The sequence below is a fragment of the Cheilinus undulatus genome, linkage group 9, assembly GCF_018320785.1.
Source record: "Cheilinus undulatus linkage group 9, ASM1832078v1, whole genome shotgun sequence".
Classification (NCBI taxonomy): Eukaryota; Metazoa; Chordata; class Actinopteri; order Labriformes; family Labridae; genus Cheilinus; species Cheilinus undulatus.
In genome coordinates this window covers 5,370,261-5,393,061 of record NC_054873.1, presented here as the reverse complement: position 1 = coordinate 5,393,061, position 22,801 = coordinate 5,370,261, and the positions used below count along the sequence as shown (strand labels likewise).

The 22,801-nt window shown below is 38.7% G+C and overlaps 1 protein-coding gene across 5 annotated transcripts in view; it reads left to right on the top strand.

The window, feature by feature from the left end:
* ptprz1a (protein tyrosine phosphatase receptor type Z1a) overlaps positions 1 to 22,801 on the top strand; it is a 138,630-nt gene that overhangs the window by 59,922 nt on the left and 55,907 nt on the right. For all 5 annotated transcript variants that reach the window (XM_041795733.1, XM_041795732.1, XM_041795731.1 and 2 more), the window contains exons 2-5: positions 3,497 to 3,559; positions 12,019 to 12,198; positions 16,636 to 16,787; positions 17,018 to 17,113. In XM_041795733.1, the coding sequence (XP_041651667.1) occupies positions 3,497 to 3,559; positions 12,019 to 12,198; positions 16,636 to 16,787; positions 17,018 to 17,113 (491 nt within the window). The remainder of the gene's footprint in view (positions 1 to 3,496; positions 3,560 to 12,018; positions 12,199 to 16,635; positions 16,788 to 17,017; positions 17,114 to 22,801) is intronic.

The window sequence follows — 22,801 nt, the reverse complement described above, 5'->3', positions numbered from 1 at the left end:
AAGGCCCCTGAAAAACCCAAAGAATGAGCCCTCCAGATGTGATTATTCATCATATCAGTGCATGTGTGTTAGATCAGTAGCATTGGCGTTAGCGTCCCGGCTAACAGTTACTTCGGTTGAAAAGTGTGTCAAGCTATTATACGGATTTGATGTTAAAATTATTAATTCATGTCACTTTTTAACTCCTTTTTATCGATGTCTTCGCCCATTTTTCCAAACTTCTTTCCACATCAAACCCATTTTTACCACTTTTAGCCAACTGTTGCTACTTTTAACCTATTTTTCCACTTTGAACCACTTTTTCACCATTTTTGCAACTTTCAACCAATTTTAGCCACCTTCTAACCACTTTTCATCATTTCTGTTCTGAATTTTTGCCACTTTTAGCCAATTTTTATGACTTTTACCTACTCTTTTTAAGTCGTTATCACCATTTTTGCCACTTTTTACACTCTTTTCACCATGTTTCCCGTCTGTTTTTTGCCACTTTTTTCCTTTATGGGTATATAAATATGAGTTAGCCATATTTTCGGATTTTTCCCATTTTTCCCCTTTTGACCTATTTTCGCCACTTTTAACCAAACTTTTGCTACTTTTTTAACTGCGTTTTGTCATTATACTGCCCCATTTTGCTCACTTTTTGACACTTTCAACAATTTTTTGCCACTCTTAATATGTTTTTGCAACTTCAAACCAATTTTTGCTGATTTTTGACCACTTTTCATCAATGTCACTGCAAATTTTTGCCACATTTAGCCAATATTAATTACTCTTCTCTACATATTTTTCCCTTTTTTCCCCCCTTTTGACCTATTTTTGCCACTTTTAACCAATTTTTGCTACTTTTTGCCATTATAACAGCCCATTTTGTCCAGTTTTGCCACTTTTAGCAAATTTTTGCCACTCTTAATATGTTTTTGCAACTTCCAACTTTGCTGCTTTCTAACTACCCTTTTCACCATTTTTTCCTGCCCATTTTTGCCACACTTCACAAATTTTTTCCAGTCTTAATTAGGGATGGGCAATTAATTGAAAATTAGATTAACTGCAATATGTGTGGTGCAATTTACAAATCGCAGGTGCAGTATTTCTTTAACCTGAAATTTGTGTCAAAATACCAATTTTAAAACCTTTATTTGCTGCAGAGATATTATAAATTACTTATGCAATCATCCAAGTGGCAGAAAGAAATTGCACATCATATTGCAAAAACCACAATGAGATTATTTTTCCATCGTTCAATCGTTCAGCTGACGTCTTAATACTTTTCTACCAGTGTTAAACCATTTTTCTCACTTTTAGCCAGTTTTTGCAACTCATGACCCATTTTTACCACTTTCTATCCTCTTTTCACCTTTTTTACCACTCATTTTTGCCACTTTTTCCTGTATGGGTATATAAATGTGGGTTATCTGATGATTTTTTTTCCCCTTTTTTCCCCCTTTTTACCTGTTTTCTCCACTTTTAACAGATTTTTGCAACATTTTTAACTGCTTTTTCCATATAAAAGCCCATTTTCCCACTTTTTGCCATTTTATACATAATTTTTCAAACTTTTGCCTTTCATTTGCACATTTTTACTAATTATTATTTTCCCAGTTTCTTCTCCTTTGTTCTTCTGTATCCTGACGTTTGTGAACATCATGGCTAAGCTTTGAAATCGGACAGTTTCGAAATGGTTCAGGTCAATGTGCCTAACATTGTTTACGTTACAAAAAAAAATAAAAAATGGATTTACATTTTTAAAATGTCATAATTGTACTGCAGTGTAACTAAATAAAATTCTGTCTTTGTTTCTTTGATAAGAGTGGTAATTATTCAAGTTGAATATTAAATGGCCTCTAAAATTGACCGTGATTGTGCTGACCCCAGTGGCCCCCCATTTGACTGGGGCCCAGAAAGCTCCTCCCTTTGACCCCCTTTATGAGCAGCCTTGGAGCCTTCACTTTCTGTTTCCAAAGAATCTCTGCCACAAAATTTAAGCACTGACACATACTGATATAAATCCATCGACACCAAAAGCTGCACTTGGAATACATTTTTAGATCATTTTAGTTTCCAGGTGTAAAAACCCATCAGTATTTGATAGTTGATAATTTGAATAAACCAGCTTGTCTCTCTCTTTCTGACAGCAGCATTTGGTCAAAAATCTAATTCAGTTTTTTTTTTTTTAGGTTTCTGCACCTTTGGCTATGATTAAACAGCAACAAAGGAAGGGAATAGTTTTAAAATTCATAATGTAGAAGAATATTCCAGTAAAGGAACCGATGAGCCAACTAAAATAAAAACAGAGCACTACTGATCATCTGTAAGTCGCTGAGATTTCAAACCACAAAGACTGAATAAGAACAAAGAGCAGCTCCTACTGTCAGACCAGGTCTCTTTAGTGATAGTGAGTCTCTGATGAGCTGCAGCTCTGTGCTGATTGTTTCTAACAGCCTGTGGCCTTTTACAGCAGCAGAGATGTGGAGTATGTGTTTGTGGTTTGATTTGGCAGACGTTCAATGAACCTTCAGCAGTGACTCTGTGTCAGCGAGACGTCCAAATCAAAGAGTTACAACCACGCCGAGTCGAACATTAAAACACATTAAAGTAGAAGAAGCCAATGAAACTGTCAGTTTAGGAATTTAAGAGGACGTTTGAGCCGCTCTGCTTACTCTGTTAAACTTTAAAGACTGGCACAAAGCTGTCATCAGTGGAGCTCTGCTGAAATCTGTCATTAAATCAAGACATGAATCGCTGGAACGATGCAGAGTAAAGAGAGATTACATTATACTTTATTAAAAACAGACAAATTTGAGATGTTATTGTACTTTTAACCTTAAAACTAAACTTAAGAACTATAAAAGGAAAGTCTTTATAAACGCTTTGCTTGAGACATGCCACATGCCAGCCTGCTTCAAAGCCGACACCATCATCCCTGTCCCCAAAAAACACAGGGACCACGGGATTAAGGGACTTCAGACCCGTCGCCCTGACCTCTGAGCCTAGGTCATGTTAATGTTGGTAAACATCTTATTTAGGTTCATATGGTGTAAACTGACTTATTTAGATATTAATGAATATCTTTTTCATTTAGAATGTATTAAGAACAGTAAGAATTTTCATCCTACGAGTGGCTTAAGGTCAATAATTGATGCCTTTATTTTGCCTTTATTTACACTTTAATAGACTTAATTGTATTTATAAGTATCCTATAAGCTCTTGTGAGTGTTTTTTTAAGTATTAATAATTACAGAGCCTTAAAGTCTTACTGAAAAAGGTTAGGATGATAAGTGAAGTGTTTCCATGCTTAAGTAGATGATACTGAGTTAGGACAGAAGGAGAAAACTCTTCAGCAGTCAGATGAGCGTGTGGAAAACAAAATGATGTTGCTGCAGCCATCGTAACCTTTTATAAGGGTTCATAATTTTTAATAAAATCATCAGATTCTATCAGATGTGACATTTTTACTCCGTCATGTTTGAAGTTAATCTTTCTTCTCTCTGTGTTTCAGTGGATGGATATGCGTACAGGAATCAACGCAAGTTCTCAGAAGAAATCGACTGGTCGTACGCAGGTGAGTACAAATCTTCACCAGTCGTCTTTTTCTGTGAGTAGAGTACCTAAAGGACCTAATTTTATTTAAGAGCTTAGAGAAATGTTTGATATTATTACTTTACTCAGCAAAAACAGACATGCACAGTACTGTTTAGAACTTTTAGGCATGTTTGGGCCAAAAATTGAGGCTGAATTCAGGCGTAGAGGTGGAAATAAGATCAAAGAGGACTGACAACCCTGGTCGTACTCTGCATGTCCTTAAATTTTTACCAGGGACATGGGGACTTAATCTTTTTAAATATGAACAAAGTCCACACCTTTAAGGGAGTAAGGGCCGGGTGTGGTGGGTTAGCATGGTTGCATTTATTCTGTGCCTTAGAATTATTATTCTCATTTATTCTCCGTGCAACAGGAAGTAATCAAGCCTTAATTCAGACCCTGCATGCACACATGGCGATATTACATCTTGACTTTCCTACCGGGCTGTAACTTTATCTGCTATTACAACTTTAGAGATAGTTTTATATAATAATATAAAAATCCTGAATGTCCATTGAAGTTTCAATAATTTTCTGGAAATATTGGGAGATTTTATATGAAATTTTCAGGAATTTCCATGAATATTTGGGGGAATTTTCCTGGAAATTGTTTAAGTATTTTTATGGAAATTTGGGGGGTATGTTTGTTTATTTTGGAGAATTATGTTGGAAGGTTTTGGGGGAATTTGATTAGATATTTTTTTTCATGTAAATTTTAAAAAATTGTTTTGATGTTTGAGGGAATTTATGTTCAGGCATTCATAGACTTGTTAAAACATATTTTTAGTTTGTGGGAATTTGATTAGATGAGTGATATTTAAGTGGTACATGAGGGATAGGGATTTTAAAAAACTGGACAAAATTAAACAAGGAAATACGAATGCAAATACCTTACATGAAAAGATGAATAAGCCAACCAACAAAATAGTTTTAAAAATGTAATAAATATTAATAATAACAATAATAGTGATAATAATAATAATGAAAATAATAAATGAATAATTAACAAATAATACATAAATCATAAATAAATAATAATAATGTAATTAATATTAATAATAACAACATTAGTGATGATAATTATAATAATAATAATGAAAATAATAAATAATTAATAAATTCTAAATAATGATAATAATAATGTCGTTAATATTAATAATAACAATAATAGTGATAATACTTATAATATCAGCTGTAATTTTTAATAGGAAGAGAAGAGGGGAAGAGTTGACCTTCATGAAATAAACTGAAGAGGAGAAAAAAAAACCCAAAAATTAATAAATTAAGGAAAAAATTTCAAAAAAAAGAGAGAGAGAGAGAGAGAGAGAAAATATACTATTACTATATGGGGTAATGAAGACAAAACAAATGAAAACACACACACGTATGTAGGGAAGTTTATTTTTAAATTTTGGGGATATTGATTGGGCATGAGGAGAGGTGGGGTGCCCTTTGAAATCTTCAAAAACTGTCAAGGAAATTTCAGTGGATTTATTTGGATGTTTGGGGTAATTTTCTGTCATTTTTATAGAATTTAAAGGAATATATTTATACATTTTGGAGAATTTGCGAGACAACTTAGCTTGAATTTTCTTTACAGTTTCATGGACTCTGCTTGAAAATTTCCACGAGTTTAGATGGAATTTTTTGGGAAATTTTATAGCAATTATCAAAATAAAATAAAGTTTCACTGAAACTCTCAGGGAATATTTGAATACATTTTGGGTTATTTTATGGGATGCTTTAAAAACAAGGTAGAGAAATTTCACAGAAATCTTAGGTAATGCCTTTGAGGACTTTTTGTGGATTGTGGATAAGAAGGTTTCTGATAAATGTTCAACTTTTTGCTGATGTTTGACGTTGATCCACCAATGAGTGATACCATTTCTGGCTGACCCCAACAAGCGACCACTTCACCGACACATCCAAAACGTCTGCTATTAAACCTCTCCAGTGATGAATGTTCTGCAAAAACAACACATTCTGGAGACTTGTAGACATCATTGTTAGCCAAATTTAATTCCTATTCAAAGACGAGGCTGAGCTTTTACACTGATCACGTCCTCCTGATCCCACATCAGAAGTAGGAACTGAAAATGTATCCAAACAAAAGCTCAGTTCTCAGGAGGTTAAGACGGTACAAAAACACATATTGAACTTGAAACTGTTTTAAATGCAAAATGGGGGGGATTTCAAAATGCAACAAAAAGTGAGCAAAAGAGACTAATCTTAATTAACGACAAAAGCTCTGAGATTGTGATGACAGTTTTTCATCCTTGAACAGCCCCAGTAACAATCCCAGATGACAGAAAAACCACGTCACTGCAGAACTCTCTGTGCACAGTTCACCTGCATGTTTACAGGACTGGAAGAACCTCCTGTCTGTCACCAGGATGGGAGATTTCAGTGATATAATGTCTGTTGATTTAAAGGCTCCTCTGAGAAACTCTTAGTTTGATTATCAGGAGTGAAGAGGAAGATTAAGTTACTGTAGCATAAAGGAAGAATGTAGTATCATGGCATCTACGTTTCTCAGGACCTGAAGTTCCCTAGAATGAAGTGTCTCACATGTATTTGGTAAAATGAACCTGAAGCATGAAGAAGGAAACCCTCGAGATCCCAGCTGGTGGTTTAAGGTCGGGTTTGTTTACAGCCTGGGTGTCTGTGTGTGAGCTTCATTGACATGCTAATATCCATCCTGACCCAGAAGTCTGTGTGACCTGGTTGGGCCTTTTTGTACGCTGGAGGAAGAAGCTCTAACAGCCAATCAGAGCGAGAAGAGAGGGTCACATGACTGCAGACATACTCATTAACAAACACAACAGCAGCTGGCAGAAACACTACAACACTTCATTAGCAGTAAAGAGAAAACAGCAGCACACATCTGTAAGATCGCCATGGCAGGTCGTTATGATGAACATCTGGAGGTTTAACGATGTTTTTCATAAGAGAAGAAATCTGATTTATCAGAGTCTAAAAGCTTTAAACACTCTTATTCAGAGAAATGGGATCTCTGGATGGAACAAGTTGCTGCTAGTGTTATCTAGCTTATAAACTTCAATGCCATTCAGGTTATAGTGTTAAAAGATATTTTCTAACAGCCGTTTAAGAGTTTTATTGAGGGAAGGAAGCTTTAAGAGATCGTCATGTAGCAGGAAGGAAATGAGTCAAAAGAAGATTCAAAGATGATCATCAGTGTTGAAGAAAGTCAGCCATAACTATATGTTCAGTGATTCAGTGACTCAAATAATAACCTGTAATTGAAATATTCTGACGTCCATTGTCATGTAGAGCCAAAAATAAAGACTGAAGTCGTTGACGTCTGGTTGGAACTGGTTGTCTGAAGAAAATGATCATAATCACTGTGGTTGAGCGGCACTCGGCACCGTTTTGTCCTCTGACACGTTTTGTGTGTGTCTTTATAACATTATTACAGTACAGTATGATAGAGTGGAATACAGAATGATTCAATATGACACCCTTAGATGGAACTAAAGGAAATAAAGGAGCAGTACAAAGGTAAATGTTTGATATCTTAAAGTCAGATGTCTTTGACTTTGCATCACTATGGCTGCAGGGAGATGCCGATGTGGTTTGACTAGAGTGCTGAGAGGGACAAAAAAGCATGAGATTGATGGGTTATTATAAGTTTTAATTGCATCACAATTAATACATGAATGCTGAAAGTCTTAGATGTAATACAGTACATTATGAAAACATATGAGACAACACCTCATTATTTTACAGACCAGAGCAGTGCCACGTCACTTCTCAATTTCTACTGTGACCATGTCCCCATGTAGTGAAAACAGGCTCTAAGACTGAATGAGGGTAGGTTAGAAATGACAGTAACAATGCAATTAAAAGCCATTTTGTTGTATTTTGTGCCTTACATAATTAAAAAAACATCATTTAAGGCATGCTTTGTTATTCTCAATGACAACAGAGTGTCAAAAGAGAGTTCTGTGTATTTTGGCTGAAACTACAGACGACTAAGCTGGGCAAATGTTGGACCGGTGCTGTTCTTAATCATTTCAAGCTAGCCATAGCTCTGTGCTGGTTAACAGCTTTTCCACACATTAACTCACCTATCAACCACATCCAAGTGTTAATATCTAACACACATAAGGTATGTGATGTAGGTTTATGACATCTCCAGTAGGACTGTACGATTTTGGAAAATAATCTGATTGCGATTTGATATATGATTATTCCTTAACTCTCTTTTATTCCAAAACAAGGGTGGAACAATTCTTTAAAAATATCTTATTCTGATTATTTTGTCTCGTATGCCAAATTGGATTTGAATTGTTGTATTGAAGGGCTTTTCTCATCCTCATATTTATTGCAAAAAATTACAAAAATGAAGGAAGGATTTTTTTTGTTGGCTATTCAAAATAGATGGCACTTGAATTATTGCATGATATGTCACGCATAACATCCCTGCTGCAAAAATAAAGTTTAAATGTACAATTTTGACACAAATTTCTGGTCAAAGAGATATTGCACCTTCTGCGATTTGAAAATGTCAGCAGGCCATGTTGTGATTTAATCTAATTTTCGATTAATTTCCCAGCCCTAATCTCCAGTCACATGATGGTTGATGGAGGGAGTCTGAACACACCCTCATGAGCACCTATGATTTCGATTATTTCATATTGTTGCGATGCAATTATTTTTTCATAAATGGTCCAATGTGTTTATCTCACTGGCCATTATGTTTTGGCTCCTAATAACCGTTTAACTAATGACCCAATCTTTCCCATTGACTGACCCTCATTTTTAAGCGTTTTCCCCCAGAAAGGGGAGCGGCTGGTATCGCTAAGGTTAGCACCGGAGCTGCACGCCTCATTTAGTGGTGTTGCTCTGATTGGCCCGTCATGAATGTGATGGACAGAATGCTTATCCAATCACCATCTAAGAGTATTTTTTTTAAAAGTCCTGCCCTTCCCAAACACTTTTTATGGTAGCTTTCCCAGATAAATGTGAAATTTATCCATGCAGTAAGAATATGAAACAGTCTATCTGGAGTGTCAGGTTACAATATTTCAGGAATGGAATCAGCACTAAATGTTGAAACTAAGGGTAGACTGATGGAGGGAAGATGAAGCATATTTTGTCTCATCTCAGAAATGCAGATTTTGTATATAACACGTTATTTCCCAATAAATTGTGGTTAGTGAAAATGCTGAGTGGATAGTAGCTTTGCAAAACTACTAGCCACAGTGGCTGGTAAGCAAAAGCCCTGATTGTCCCCGACTATATCCAATCATGTTGTTAAAAACGAAAGCTAAAATTGTACTGAGCTAAATAGAATCACCTGAAGTGAATGTGTTCTGCAGGTCCATCACTAAGGTTTTTTTCCTCTGTAATGAGTCCTGATAGTGGAGCTGCCTGTCTGTGTTTTATCTCCTGAATGCCACTCTGTCACCCTCAGAGCTGCAGTCGCCCCCTGAGTGAAGACCCTAACTCCTAACAGATGTTAGCACACCTACTTTTACTGGTATAAAACATTACTGTCACAGCAGGAGGATATCTGAGGGGAACATGGAGCCTTTCTGTTTAAACCTCACATGCTGCTCGGGTTATTTTTGCTATTAAAGCGACAAAAAGCCCCGAGGCTGTAGATCACTTTGACTTGAATATGAGCTGCTGGATTAAGTCTGTCAAAAACAGAATGGCTGTATAACTGGGCAGCTACGTGAGGGACGATTTGTATTCCCTGCTGTAACACTTTCCATACTGTATTTATGTGATCTGTCATGTCAACCTGCTCTTTGTGTCGGAGGAAACCTGACGCTGAACTCTTTGCTGCAGGCTGTTTGAGAAAAGTCTGCCTGAACATTGAAAAATGTGGACTGTGACCTCCTGAGAGCTGTAAGAGGAAAAATGAGAGCAGATATGACTGTTAAAGCTGCAGCTGGAGGCTATTAGCCTATTAGCTAGCTTTTAGAGAAGCACACCTGTAAGTGGTCATTGTGTTAGTGATTGGAGCGAGGTCTGTTTTTTTCAGTCAAACTAATGGAAGGACAACGTGACCAACAGATGCACCGTGAAATGTTTACAATGTAAAATAATCTGTTATATTTATGATATGGTGGACTGCAGTTTGATTCAAAAAAGCCACCTGATTGGACGAGAGGTGCCATATGGGTGCTGCTAAGGTGTACAACAGCAATGGGAATTTGACAGTAAACACCTTTTCTCAATAATTGCATAGAAATGAAAACCCACAGATTAATGGACTTCATTTAAAATAGATTTTGTGATTATATCAACGATGATCTCCATCCCAAACAGGGCAATATAGAAAAAAAAATCATATCAGGATTTTAATGACCAGGTCACAATCTTGATTTTATCATGATTCTGGTTTTAAACACCAGTTTATGACTTACAGACCTTAGGGATTACCTAAGTGCAGTGAATGTGTCTCAAGTCATTGTAGTATAAAGAAAACTCACTGGTTAATCAGTCTTCCTGGCTACCATTGCACCATGGAGACAAAAGAACACTCCAAGTAACTCAGAGAAAAGCTAATTGAAAAGTCTAAGTCAGGTGATGATACAAAAGCATTTCCAAGGCTCTGAACATCCCCCAGAGTTCAGTTAAATCCATCATGAAGAATGACAGACTATGTCACATGTGTAAATCTGTCTAGATCAGACCGTCCTCACAAACTGAGTGAGCGTTCAAGAAGGAGACTAGAGAGAGAGGCCACCAAGACACCTATGACTACTCTGAAGGAGTTCCAAGCTTCAGCAGCTGAGATGGGAGAGACTCTGCAGACAGCAACTGTTGGCCGGGTTCTTCACCAGTCAGAGCTTTATGGGAGAGTGGAAAAGAGAAAGACACTGTTGAAGAAAACTGAGAATTAAGTTTGGACTAGAGTTCACCAGAAGGCATGTGGGAGACTCCATGGTCAAGAGGAAGAAAGTTCTTTGGTCTGATGAGACCATAATGGAGCTTTTTGGCCATCAGACAAGAAGCCAAACACACCATCCCTACTATAAAGCATTGTGGTGGCAGCATCATGCCGTGGGGATGCTTCTCAGCAGCCTGTCCTGCAGGCTTGTAAAGGCAGAGTGTAAAGTAAATGTGGCAAAATACATGAAAACCCCCGAGATCAATCTTATTTAGTCTGTGAGAGAATTATGGCTTGGGAGAAGATTGATTTTCCGGTAAGACAATGAGCCGAAGCAGGCAGAGAAAGCTACACAGAATTGGTTTAAAGACAACAAGGTGAACATTCAAGAGTGGCTGAGTCAAATCCCAGACCTCAGTGATCAAGTGAATGTGTGGCTGGACTTGAAAAGGGCTGTTCACGCCTGATCCCTGTCCAACCTGACAGAGCTTGAGCAGTTAAGCAAAGAAGAATAAAGTAAAACTGCAGAGTCCAGAAGTTTGAGCCTGATTGAGACCTATCCACACAGACTCAGAGCTGTGTGGCATCTTCAAAATATTGCTTTGGGTGGTATTTATGCAGTCACTTATTTTACAATACATATATTCGTTTAATTGGCATTACTCTGTAGAAATCTGTTTTCACTTTGACTTGAACCAGTTTTGTTTGTATTTTTTGTCAAATATGTCAAATTATTTTGACCATGATGTATTTATAAAATCAGTTGGGGGGCAATGATTTTTTTTTTGGCACTGTGAATATCATGTTTACACTAATTAAGGATACTAAACTTGTCAGTATGCTCTTCCAGGGCATAATTAAATACTTTGCACTGCATGTAAGGTGTTATTTAAAGATAAGATTGGTGTAAAATTAGTGACTTTAAGGGGGCAGACATTGTATTCACAAAGAAAGTAAGAAGTTTTACAGCAGAAGAAGGATAACATTGTCAAAAAAGAGGGGCATTTTATGCAACATTATAAAAATCATACCCTTCTGTTGCCTCCAAACCCTGTGCTCCATGCCTGTTAAACACCTGGACGGCTGTCAGAGTAGTAGACAGTTGTCACATGGTTGTGTAATCCACTCAGAGATTCCTGCATGCCCTTAAGAGAAAAAAATACATAATTGAGCCTTATTTACCTTGACAATTTGACAGCTCTTAGGTTGTTGGGGTTGTGAGAACTTTGAGACCCAAACAAGGTCAAAAGTTGGAGAAGCTGCACAAGAAACTAGGAACTGTAACTTCAGAGATCAGTGTTTGCAAGAATTTTAAAAGAAAAACGGCTTTAATTTTCTCATGCATATTTGACTATAATCTATAATCAATGGCTGGCATCCATGCGTTCACATTGGTCTTTTACTATGTTATTATTACTCTGTTAACAGCAATGATTCTTTCTAGACATTTGTTATTGTTGTTCCATAATTAGTTTTTAATGCTTGGTCTAATTTTACTGATGTAACAGATTAAAATTGAGCTCAGCTGTTGAGATACCAATGAAATCTGAGTTTCTGTGTCTTTATGCCCTCCAGGAACGTTAAATCAAAACAACTGGGCCAAAAAGTTTCCATCCTGCAGCAACGCCAAGCAGTCTCCCATCAACATCGAGGAGAACCTGGCCCAGGTGAAGCTGCAGTACCAGAAACTGAAGTTTGATGGATGGGAGAGCCTGACGGGGGACGGGACGACCATCAAGAATGACGGCAAGACAGGTGAGGGACGATGTAGACCACCGTAGCTGAGGCTGTAGACTCAGACTAAGGAAACTTCCATTTTTTTGTCATAACAAAGATTAACAGGAAGTACAAGTAGACGAAAAATACGCGAGTTTTCGGGTTAACAAGCACAGCGATAACATTACATTAGTTTTGATTAATCAATTTATGATCCAAATTCACATATCACTGAGCACAGACATATGCAACAGGATATTTATTGGCTGGAAGGACATCGCCACCATGTTGCCAGAGGCAAGCAAGTATTTGGATCGGAAATCAATGTATTAAAATTGATGTTATGTAATCGCTGTGGTTGTCAGTCTGAAAACTCACATATTTTTCATCCACTTGTATTCCCTTATGTGGCAGACTTGCTTATATTAATATGGCGACGATGCACAAAGAAGCAACAAAGACGTTCAGTTCAAATGGCTTCCAGTATTAGAAGATGAGATATGGTGGCACTCATCCGACTTTCGGTATGAAGTGGAGGTCCTCAGCTACATCCAGCTCTGGTTGTTTTGTTTATTGGACCCTTACCTTCATCTGGTATCAGGATTATCAGGATTCATACTGATTTTCTGACTACTATATGACAGAGAAGGCAGGCAGCACACACTGTGAGTTTGTATTTTTGTAGTGATTTCCTCACACTAAATAGCTTGTTTCTGTCACAGTGTGTTTATGAGCAGTCATTGCTGGACTTTGTTAGAATCTTGTGATTCTCCTCTTTTTAACAGTCTATAACATGACCAAGTTAACTTCATATTTTAAACTTTTTTGAGTAAGTTAAGCCCTTAAAATTCAAAACGGCCAGAATACCAGCTGGTGCAGGAGAAAGGGTTAAGTCTGGGGCCCAAGGATGGCCTATCTTTGTCTAATGATCCAGGACAATGATCCCAAGCATACCTCTAATTTCCACCAAGGCTTGGTTTCAGAAGAAGTCCTGGAAGATTCTACAATGGCCATTACAGTTAAAGATCTCTGGTAGGATTTGAACAAGGCAGTTGCAGCATGCAGACCCAAGAATATTTCTGAGCTGGAGGCCATTGCATGTGAGGAATGGGCGAAGATTCCTCAGGAACGCTGCCAGAAGCTTGTGTCTGGATATGCATTTGGTTTGCAGCAGGTCAAAGAAGCAAAAGGGTGCAGTACTTAGGACCAAAGATGATTGCCAGTTAATTTCCACCCCTGGTGGGTGGTTGGAAGTTCCCTTGTTCTATCTCCAACTTTAGTTCTCTAAGAAGCTCTTTCATATTGAAGAAAATTAGGTTTAATAACTAGAACATCACTACATGAATTTAATCGAAGCATAAATATAATCCAAAGGAGACCAGAAACTCCGAATCAAATCAATTCAGGCCATCAGTGATGATACCCAGTCCCAAACTTTTGCATTTTGGTTGTACACTATACTGAAATCACTTCCTGCCCCCCATCTGAAGTTCTCCATTGTGACATGACTTCACCTACTAAGTACCTTTAGTATCATGTTTTTTTATTGTAGGAGTGAGGAGTCATATAGAGATTCTACCTCCAATCTAAGTCCATATTTGACCTCATTTCTTCCCTCCTGTCTCCTTGCCCTCCGCCCTGTTTTGCCACCTTTTCTCATGTCCGCTCCTCCCTGGTAGATCCTGAGTGATAAGTCCTTTTCTCATAGCACTGTCCTATTTTAAAGGATACTGTTACCTGTTCCTCGTTTGACAGAATTGAGAGCCTTTTATATATTTCCTCTCTCTAAGTGGAGTGAAACACAATAGCCTACAGTGTGCATTCAACGTGATTGTTAAGTGAAATTGTAGAGCAGAGGGATCCCGCCTTGCCTTTCGAAAAAAAATCCCCAAACAGACGAGTCCAGGGCTTCTTAGCAACGGGACTCTCAGCGAAATAAGAAGCACTCTGTTGTGGTTGTTGTTCGCTCGCCAGCTGCACCAAAGGCTTTTATTAATGGAGATGTTTGGTGGACAATCCGAGCACGATTTAGGCCAACAGCACTTAAACCGGTTTTTATCAGCCCACCAATGGGCCCAGTGTAGGTTCAAGGCACAGGCTGCCATCCGCTCACACTCTTTGAAGGCTGCAGTGTACTCATCCACAAATGGGAGGTTTTGGAAGAAGAGGTGACAGACGGAGCGTACGGATCGATTCAGGCCTCGGTGCGAGCAAACAAACTTTTCAACAGGAATGAATAAGCCACGAGATGAGTCAATATTTGCCTTTCTTGAGGGGGAAATTACATTTTAGACTTGGATTAAAGGAAGCACAATGGAACATGCAGCACACAAAGACAAAAAAAAGACATGAATGAGGACGAACATGAAAAAGAAAGAACAACAGAACCAGCCAAAATCCCTCAAGTGGTGAAAGCTTAAGACGAGGGTTTTGCATTGACTAAAATTTGTCAGCGCGTTTATTTGAAAAATGCATTTTATCTGAACAAAAGAACATTTGCTTTAAGGTGGTGGGCTGAGACATACAGCTTAGCTCAGATGATTAAAGCTGCGTCTAATGCTCCTCCTTCATCAGACCATCAAAGAGCGCTCCGATCCTCGAGGGGGTCTTTGTCATGTAGGACAAAGACAGATGTGGAGATGATGCCCCTGTTGATTGATTTATTGTTTGACATCCATTAAAGGTGTTAGTGAGTAGTATGAAACGTAAAGGCTGCCATCTTTGATCTTCTTTACATTAATAGTCAATTATTCCAATGAGCTGTAGGGCTGTGCTGGGTTTGAGTGTTTAAAGCAGTGATACTCAACCTGTGGCTCTGGAGCAACATGTAGCTCTTTTGGGATTATTTGAGGCACTTTTATGTCTTGATTTTAAATATTATTCTCCCAGAAAACCTTAAAAAGGGAAACTTTTTTGCCCTCATTTTACAAATTTTCACCATTCTTCATTAATTACCACCAACTACCATCATTAAATACCACCTTTTTCCTACTTCTTTACCCATTTTGACACTTTTTTGGAAACTTTTAACCCATTTGTGGCACTTTTATCCCATTGTTGCCCCTTTCACCATTTTTCTCCCAATTTTCACCAGTATAAGCTACCATGAGTCCGTAAAAAACATCCTAGTTTTTCCCATTTTATCCACTTATTTTTGCCACTTTATCCCATTTTTGTCCTTTTTCACCACTTTTCGACAATTCCAGCTACCTTTTGCCATTAAATATCTCATTTTTCCAATTTTTTTTTAACCCATTTTGTCATTTTTGGAACATTTAACCCATTTTTTGCCACCTTAATCTCATTTTTGCCCCTTTCCACCATTTTCTCCTACTTTTCACCCATATAAGCTACCTTAAGTCAGTAAAAACCACTTGTTTTACTTTTTGTCCATTTTATCCACTTATTTTTGCCACTTTATCCCATTTTTGCCCTTTTTCACCATTTTTGTTGCCATTTTTCACCCATTTAAGCCACCTGTTGCCATGTAATACCAATTGCTTCCTCTTTTTTGCCCGTGTTAGCCACTTCTTTTTGCCACTATATCCCATTTTTGCCCTTTTCACCACTTTTCACCCATTTCAGCCACCCTTTGCCATTAAATACCACCTTTTTCCTACTTTTCTACCCATTTTTGCCACTCTTGACTGCTTGTTGCCCATTTTAGTCACTTTTCACTCATTTTTTGCCACATTTGGACCATTTTGTCACCTATAACCTCTTTTTTGCTACTTTCTGACCCCTTTTCCACTTGTCCTCTCCATTCTCTCCCCTTTTCACCCATTTTTGTTGCTTTTTGACTATTTTTGCAACCTTTAACTTATTGTTATTGTACCCAAAGCTGTTTTTGCTCTTGTGGCTCTTGCAAAGGTATTTTTCAACAGTTTGGCTCTTTGGTTGAGTAACACTGGTTTAAAGAGTCAAAGTAGTTCTAGGGTTTAAATGCAGAGTATGTAAATATGGCCACCAGGGGGCTCTCAGTCAAAATAATAACAGAAGATAAGGAGTAGGGATCAGATGCACTGCTCAGCTCCAGTAAACTCTACCGCTCTTCTCTTTTGAGTTGAAGACTATATTAAGTAAAATCTGTACTCCATCCCACTAAACAGTAGGGCTCAGCCCATATTCAGCCTCCTGGTATCTGGCAGATGGCTGGTTATCTGTATCTGTGTGATATTTTATAAATAGCCAATAAAACTGATGTAAAAGTTTGTACTTTGCCTCCTCTGGCTCTGTTTTTCTTCTCCAAGGTCTCACTTGACATCCCTGTCACAACACTGTCCTATTGTCTAGCTGTCATTCCAGTAGTCACATGAGCTACCACTAATAATATCAGAATCAGACCTAAAATAACATCGGTTCCCCCTCCTTAATACTACCCAGTGTTTTTCTTTTATGGATGAATCTCATATGGCGGACATGATTCCTCCATGAATTGCTTTCTCTAGTATTCAGATGTCTGTTCTTTGTTTTCAGTGGCGGTTAATGTGGATGGGGAGTTCTACATCAGCGGTGGAGGTCTGCGGTCAAAATTCAAGATTGGACGAATCACCTTCCACTGGGGGCGCTGTAACGCCTCCTCAGAGGGCTCAGAACACAGCCTGGATGGAGTCAAATACCCTCTAGAGGTCAGATGGGTTTAGAAAATGGTTATTTTTCACATGTATTTTCTCTTAACTAATCACAACTTCCTGTAAGCAAGACAGACATACTTAAAAACCCCAGACTACGAGTGACTCTTGATGAGGGAGAAAAGATGTTAAAAAGTGGCATGCCAGCCTAATCTGGATCACTGTGCATGTAAGTGAACTGGCCTCTTCTCCTTCCGTGGGTAACGTATTTGCGTTTTCTCCCACAGATGCAGATCTACTGCTACGAGGCTCATCGCTTTGGCTCTTTAGATGAAACCATCAAGGCTGGAGGAAGAATCACAGCTCTGGCAGTAATGTTTGAGGTGAGCATGCTCTACAAGGTCAATGATCAGAGATAGCAGTGATCGCTTTACAGGCTCATCTTTCATTGGCCTCTCTGTAACTCAAACCAGAGCATTAAAATGTAAAAACATTCATTAAAGGGATTAAACAACAACAGACAAGACAAGCAGAGGAAGTACTGAGTCTTTTTTGTATGACACCAATTTGAAAGTGTTATTAATGCACTTTACAAAAAGAGCAAGTCTAGACCATCATGTCTGTTATATTATTTATTTCATCTTTTATGTAAATACCAACACCAGTCCTCCATAAGCTCAGCACCAAGCAACATTTTGCAAAGTTACAACGGCAAAGACGGCCTTCCTTCCACCAGGAGAGCCAGACCTTGAGTAGAACAAGACTCATAGAAAACAGTAAACAGCCATCTGGTGAAGCTGTGTTGGACTGCAGAAGGAAAGGTGGGGTGCAGAAAAATGAGAGAGGTGCAGAAAGAGAAAAGCTGTGAAAGACAGGAGGTTAGTTAAACAAGAGGAGGATAGATGCAGAAAGGAAGAAAAAAGAGATGCAGAGAAAGAGAGGAGAGACATGTCAGAAGAGAGTAAATAAGCTGAACAAGACTTCTGCTGAACCATCAAAGTTGATCTTTTACCAAAACTAACTGTTTAAATAGATTAACGTTTAAACCTCATAACTTTAAAGTGCATCAGCAATGTAAATCCAGTGAAACCAAATTGTGATGTTTTATTTTATGCTTCATGATGGGCCGCACATTGTCATTTGGAGAAAGGTTTTGAACTGTATGTGGGCCAGTTTAGGCCCTGCCCTCTTTTACTGTGAAGCCATGCTGTTGTAATGTGCAGAATTAGCACTGTCTCCCTGAAATAAGCGCGGATGTCCCTGATAAAGACTATAAACCTCTATGGACCTCTGAGTATTAATGGTGCCCTCACAGATGTATAAGTGACCTGTGCCAAGGGCACTAATACACATCAGTACCATCACAGATACTGGCTTTAAGGCTTTGTGTTGATAACAATCTGGGTGGTCCTTTTCCTCTTTAACCCCGAGGACTTCATGATTATTACCAAAAAAGATTCCACTTCAGGTTAGTCTACCTTTGATGAGCTCTGGCCCAGAGAAGTGGGCGGGGCTTCTGGATGTTGTTGATATATGGCTGTTGCACTGGGTAATAGAGTCTTACATTAGACTTACATTAGATGCAGATGTTCTGTGTTAAATGACATTGGTTTCTGAAATGTTTCTAAGCCCACGCTGTAATATCCCTCACAGAATGAGGAATGGTTTTTAATGCAGTACTGCCTGAGGGGTCAAAGTTCATCACCATTCATTGTTAGTTTCCTTGCCTTTTACATGCAGAGATTTCTCCAGATTCTTTGAATCTTTTCATAATGTAATGGACTGTAGACGGGAAAATCTCTCAAATCCTCGTAGCTGCACATTGAGAAACGTTGTTCATAAACTGTTGGACTGTTTTCCCACTTAGTCTTCTACAAAGTGGAGAACCTGGCACCATGATTGCCATTGAACAACTGAATCTTTTTCAGGGATGCTGTTCTTATACCCAAACACACTACTATCACCAGCTACCAGTGTTAATTTGGTCGACTGAAACTATGACTAAAACTTTCTTCGACAGCCTTTATTTCCATGACAAAAACTAGACTAAAATAGAGCTGTGATGACTAAAACAGACAAAAACTAAGTTTAGTTTTTGTCAAGATGACTAAAATGTCGCTAAGTTTTCGTCAGACATTCAAAATGCTTGTTATTTCTCAATTGTTAGTAGATGTGTCTAAGTACAAAGCATCTGGAGTTCTCCTTTCTCTCAGCTGTAGAAAGCAGGGACCCCAGGTTTGGCAGAGTGCATAGAACATACTACCATGATTTGGTACCAGATTTAGCCAAGAATATAAATGCTTGAACTAAAGGAAAGACTAAAATGTGAGGACTTTAATGGACTAAAACTAGACTAAAATGTTTTGAGTTTTCATTGACTAAAGCTAGACTAAAACTAAAAAGAACAGAAATGACTAAAATTTGACTAAAACTTAAATACATTTCATTGAAAGATTAAAATTTGACTAAAATTAAAAATAGCTGCCAAAATTAACACTGCCAGTTACCGTAAGCCTACTTACATGTGGAACATTCCAGGTGTTTGGGAGTGTCAACAACTTTGCTAGCCTTTTCATGCTCCTGTCCCAACTTTATTGGAACATGCTGTGGAAATAAAATCCAAATTTGTGTATAGTTAAATGAAAGCAATGAAGTTGTCAGTTTAAGAATTAGATTTTCTTGTATTTTTCCTTATTCGGTTGAATGTAGGTTGAAAAGTATTTGCAAATCACTGCATTATGTTTTGACAGTGTCCCAACATTTTTGGAAAAAGTGTGAGTAATACGTATAGACTGTATAAAAGCCTACTAAAGATGAAGAGCGTTAGACTAGGGGAATAAACCAAAGAGTCTCTGCATCATGCTGTAGTAGAAACCTCGGTGAGAGCTCTGTGTTTGAACAGCCAGATTCGTATTTTGGCGAAGGATCACGGCTGAACTTCTGTCTGCCTTCTCATGTTCAGTGCCAGGGTCGTACCGGAGCATCATGCATACTTTGAGCTCTGCTTTGTGCAGTCGTTTTGCCTGGGGCCAGTTTGGCGTGTTTGAACCGATAGGGGCCATGTTGGAACAAAACTCAGAAAACTTCTGATGTGAAGCTGCAGGCTCTCTCTCTCTCTCTCTCTCACTCTCTCTTTTGGGGTAGAGAGCAGAGTGGGAAAACTACCACCCAACACATAAATGGCTTGTAGATGAAGTTTTTTGTGCTCTGCCAGCTGTTAGCAGGCTATTATTCTGAGGTTTTTAACATCCAAAAATCATGTTGAAGAGATTCTGAGGGCTCTGAAGGTGAACGTTATTTGACTGTAAAGTCCTGGTCAAACCAGGTCTAAGGGTCTTGAATATTTAATTCCCTTATTTCCCTTTCAGCTGTCTTTTTGTGGATTATAAATACCCCAAAGTTGTACCACGATGCCCCTTTGTAGAGCTGATTTCTCTCCGAGATGATAGACGAACTTCTACCTTAAACTCTGCCTGTCAGTGATATTTATGTGCGTAGACTAAAGGTGCTGGTGTTGATCTCCTGTCAGACTGGTTTAGTCGCTGAACGCCCACCTTAGTGTTTGTACCTGACATTTCAGTCTGCTTCTACTCCCACTGAAGTTTACTTCCAGTCAGTCAGATCACCGTTAGAGCCAATATCCAGGAATCCGCATGGCACCACTCCATTTTTATTTTACTATAAACCAAAATACACGGATGCAACTGGAGCTAATTCTCTATTACCAGAGTAAATGGTGCTTGCATTTGCAGGCTGGAGTCCAGGTGAATTAGATTAACCTATCAAAGGTGGTCAGTGAGCTATAGTGAGGCCAGACTGACACAAAGTAAGTCGTGGTTAGTAGGATTGGGAGGTATCCTGTTTTTAATTCTGTTCTCTGCAGTATAAGCACACATGTCTTAAAACCACATTATGCAAGGAGCAAGTCCAACCAAGCACTTTTCTTTCACACATGCACAAACCTGGCACCAGAGTGCATGCCTCCGCATGTTTCATTCAAAGTAAAGGGATGTTCATGACGGGTGGACTGGAAGTGATTTATACACTGCTTGGCCAAAAAAAATAAGTCGCCACCTGGATTTAACTAAGCAAATAGGTGCGGGCCTCCTATTGGATAATTACTGCATGAGTGATTATCTTTCAGCTGGCAACAAGTTATTTAACCCCAGCTGATGCAATGAGTAACTTTTCATTTCTTAAACAACCATGTCGAAAGACACATCCTGTGGTCGTGGAAAAAAGTCTGTTTAAGAAGGGTCAAAACCTCTAATCAGTAAGGCTAACCGCAAAAAAAGGCTTCAGTTTGCTAGGGAGCATAAAGATTGGACTCTGGAGGAATGGAAGAAGGTCATGTGGTCTGATGAGTCCAGATTTACCCTGTTCCAGAGTGATGGGCGCATCAGGGTAAGAAGAGAGACAAGTGAAGTGATGCACCCATCATGCCTAGTGCCTACTGTACAAGCCTGTGGGGGCAGTGCTATGGTCAGGGTTGGTCAGGTCTAGGTTCAGCAACATTATGTGCCCAAAGAATGAGGTCAGTTGACTACCTGAATATACTGAATGACCAGGTTATTCCATCAATGGATTTTTTCTTCCCTAATGGCACGGGCATATTCCAAGATGACAATGCCAGGATTCATCGGGCTCAAATTGTGAAAGAGTGGATCAGGGAACATGAGACATCATTTTCACACATGGATTGGCCACCACAGAGTCCAGACCTTAACCCCATTTACAATCTTTGGGATGTGCTGGAGAAGGCTTTGTGCAGTGGTAAGACTCTCCCATCATCAATACAAGATCTTGGTGAGAAATTAATGCAACACTGGATGGAAATAAATCTTGTGACACTGCAGAAGCTTATCGAAACAATGCCACAGCGAATGCATGCTGTAATGAAAGCTAAAGGCGGTCCAACAAAATATTAGAGTGTGTGACCTTTTTTTGGTGGTGACTTTTTTTTTTGGCCAGGCAGCATAGTTGCAGTGTTGTTCACACACTCAAATGTAGTTACATAAGAGCGGATGAATATATGTTTGCTTTTTCTTTCTCACTTAGGCCTTGTCCACATGGAGACGAAAACGATATATTGCTGTTTCGTTTTGAAAAAGTTTTCTGTAAAGACGGGATCATTTTAGGAAATATCCACGTAAGCACAGAACCACTGAAAACGCTGTAGTGCATATGCCAAGCCTGTATATGGTGCTGTATTGCTGCCTTGGAAATGCACCAAAAGAGAGAAGAAGATTACAGAAAACTGACAAAAACTTTCTTCTATATGCCCTTCTGGTTGTTCTCCACGTTGGATTATGGTGTATGCGTTTCACGGTGGTGGTAAAGGAACATCGAATTTTGCTGTAAAAGCCATAACAAGTTCAGTAGCTTCTGTAGCATGAACACAACCCTGTAATCCGCCATTGTTGTTTTGGCCGGACCCACGCAGGTGTCTTAAGGGAGCTACGCTATGTGTGACGTAATCGTTTCAAGAAAGATGCGGATAGACGTCCACACGGAGACAAAACAGTAGTCATTTCAGATTTGTGCGCTCTGGGACCCCATTTCAAAAAGTATCGTTTACAGTCACCCAAAACTGTTTTCTTGGGGATGAAATGCCGATATACAAAAAACGTCTGCGTTTTCTCCTGAATTCATCTCTGTGTGGATGGGGCCTTAGACGTTATTTGAGAAATAATTAGCAAAACTGTTAGTAGACAGGATGTAGGAATGTGAAGTGATGTTCTGCGTGCTCAGTAGGATACATAAAGAAAAGGTTATGGACGACTTTAGCGGCCAAAATAACCAACAAGTCAGTGAATCTTGTATTTGTAATAAATCACGTTTAGGTGTGTATAGGACAGTGTCATCTGCATAAAGTCGATTATGAAACTATTGAAAGGTTGAAGGCAAATTGTTAACAGTAATGGAGAAGAGAAGTGGACCTGATATTGAACCCTGGGGCACACCTGAACCATTGTACTGTGTTACAAGTAAAACCTATCGCATATATCTTAATCCTCTGAGACTGACATTGTCATATCTGTTCTAAAACCAAATAGCTTTTGAACCATAAA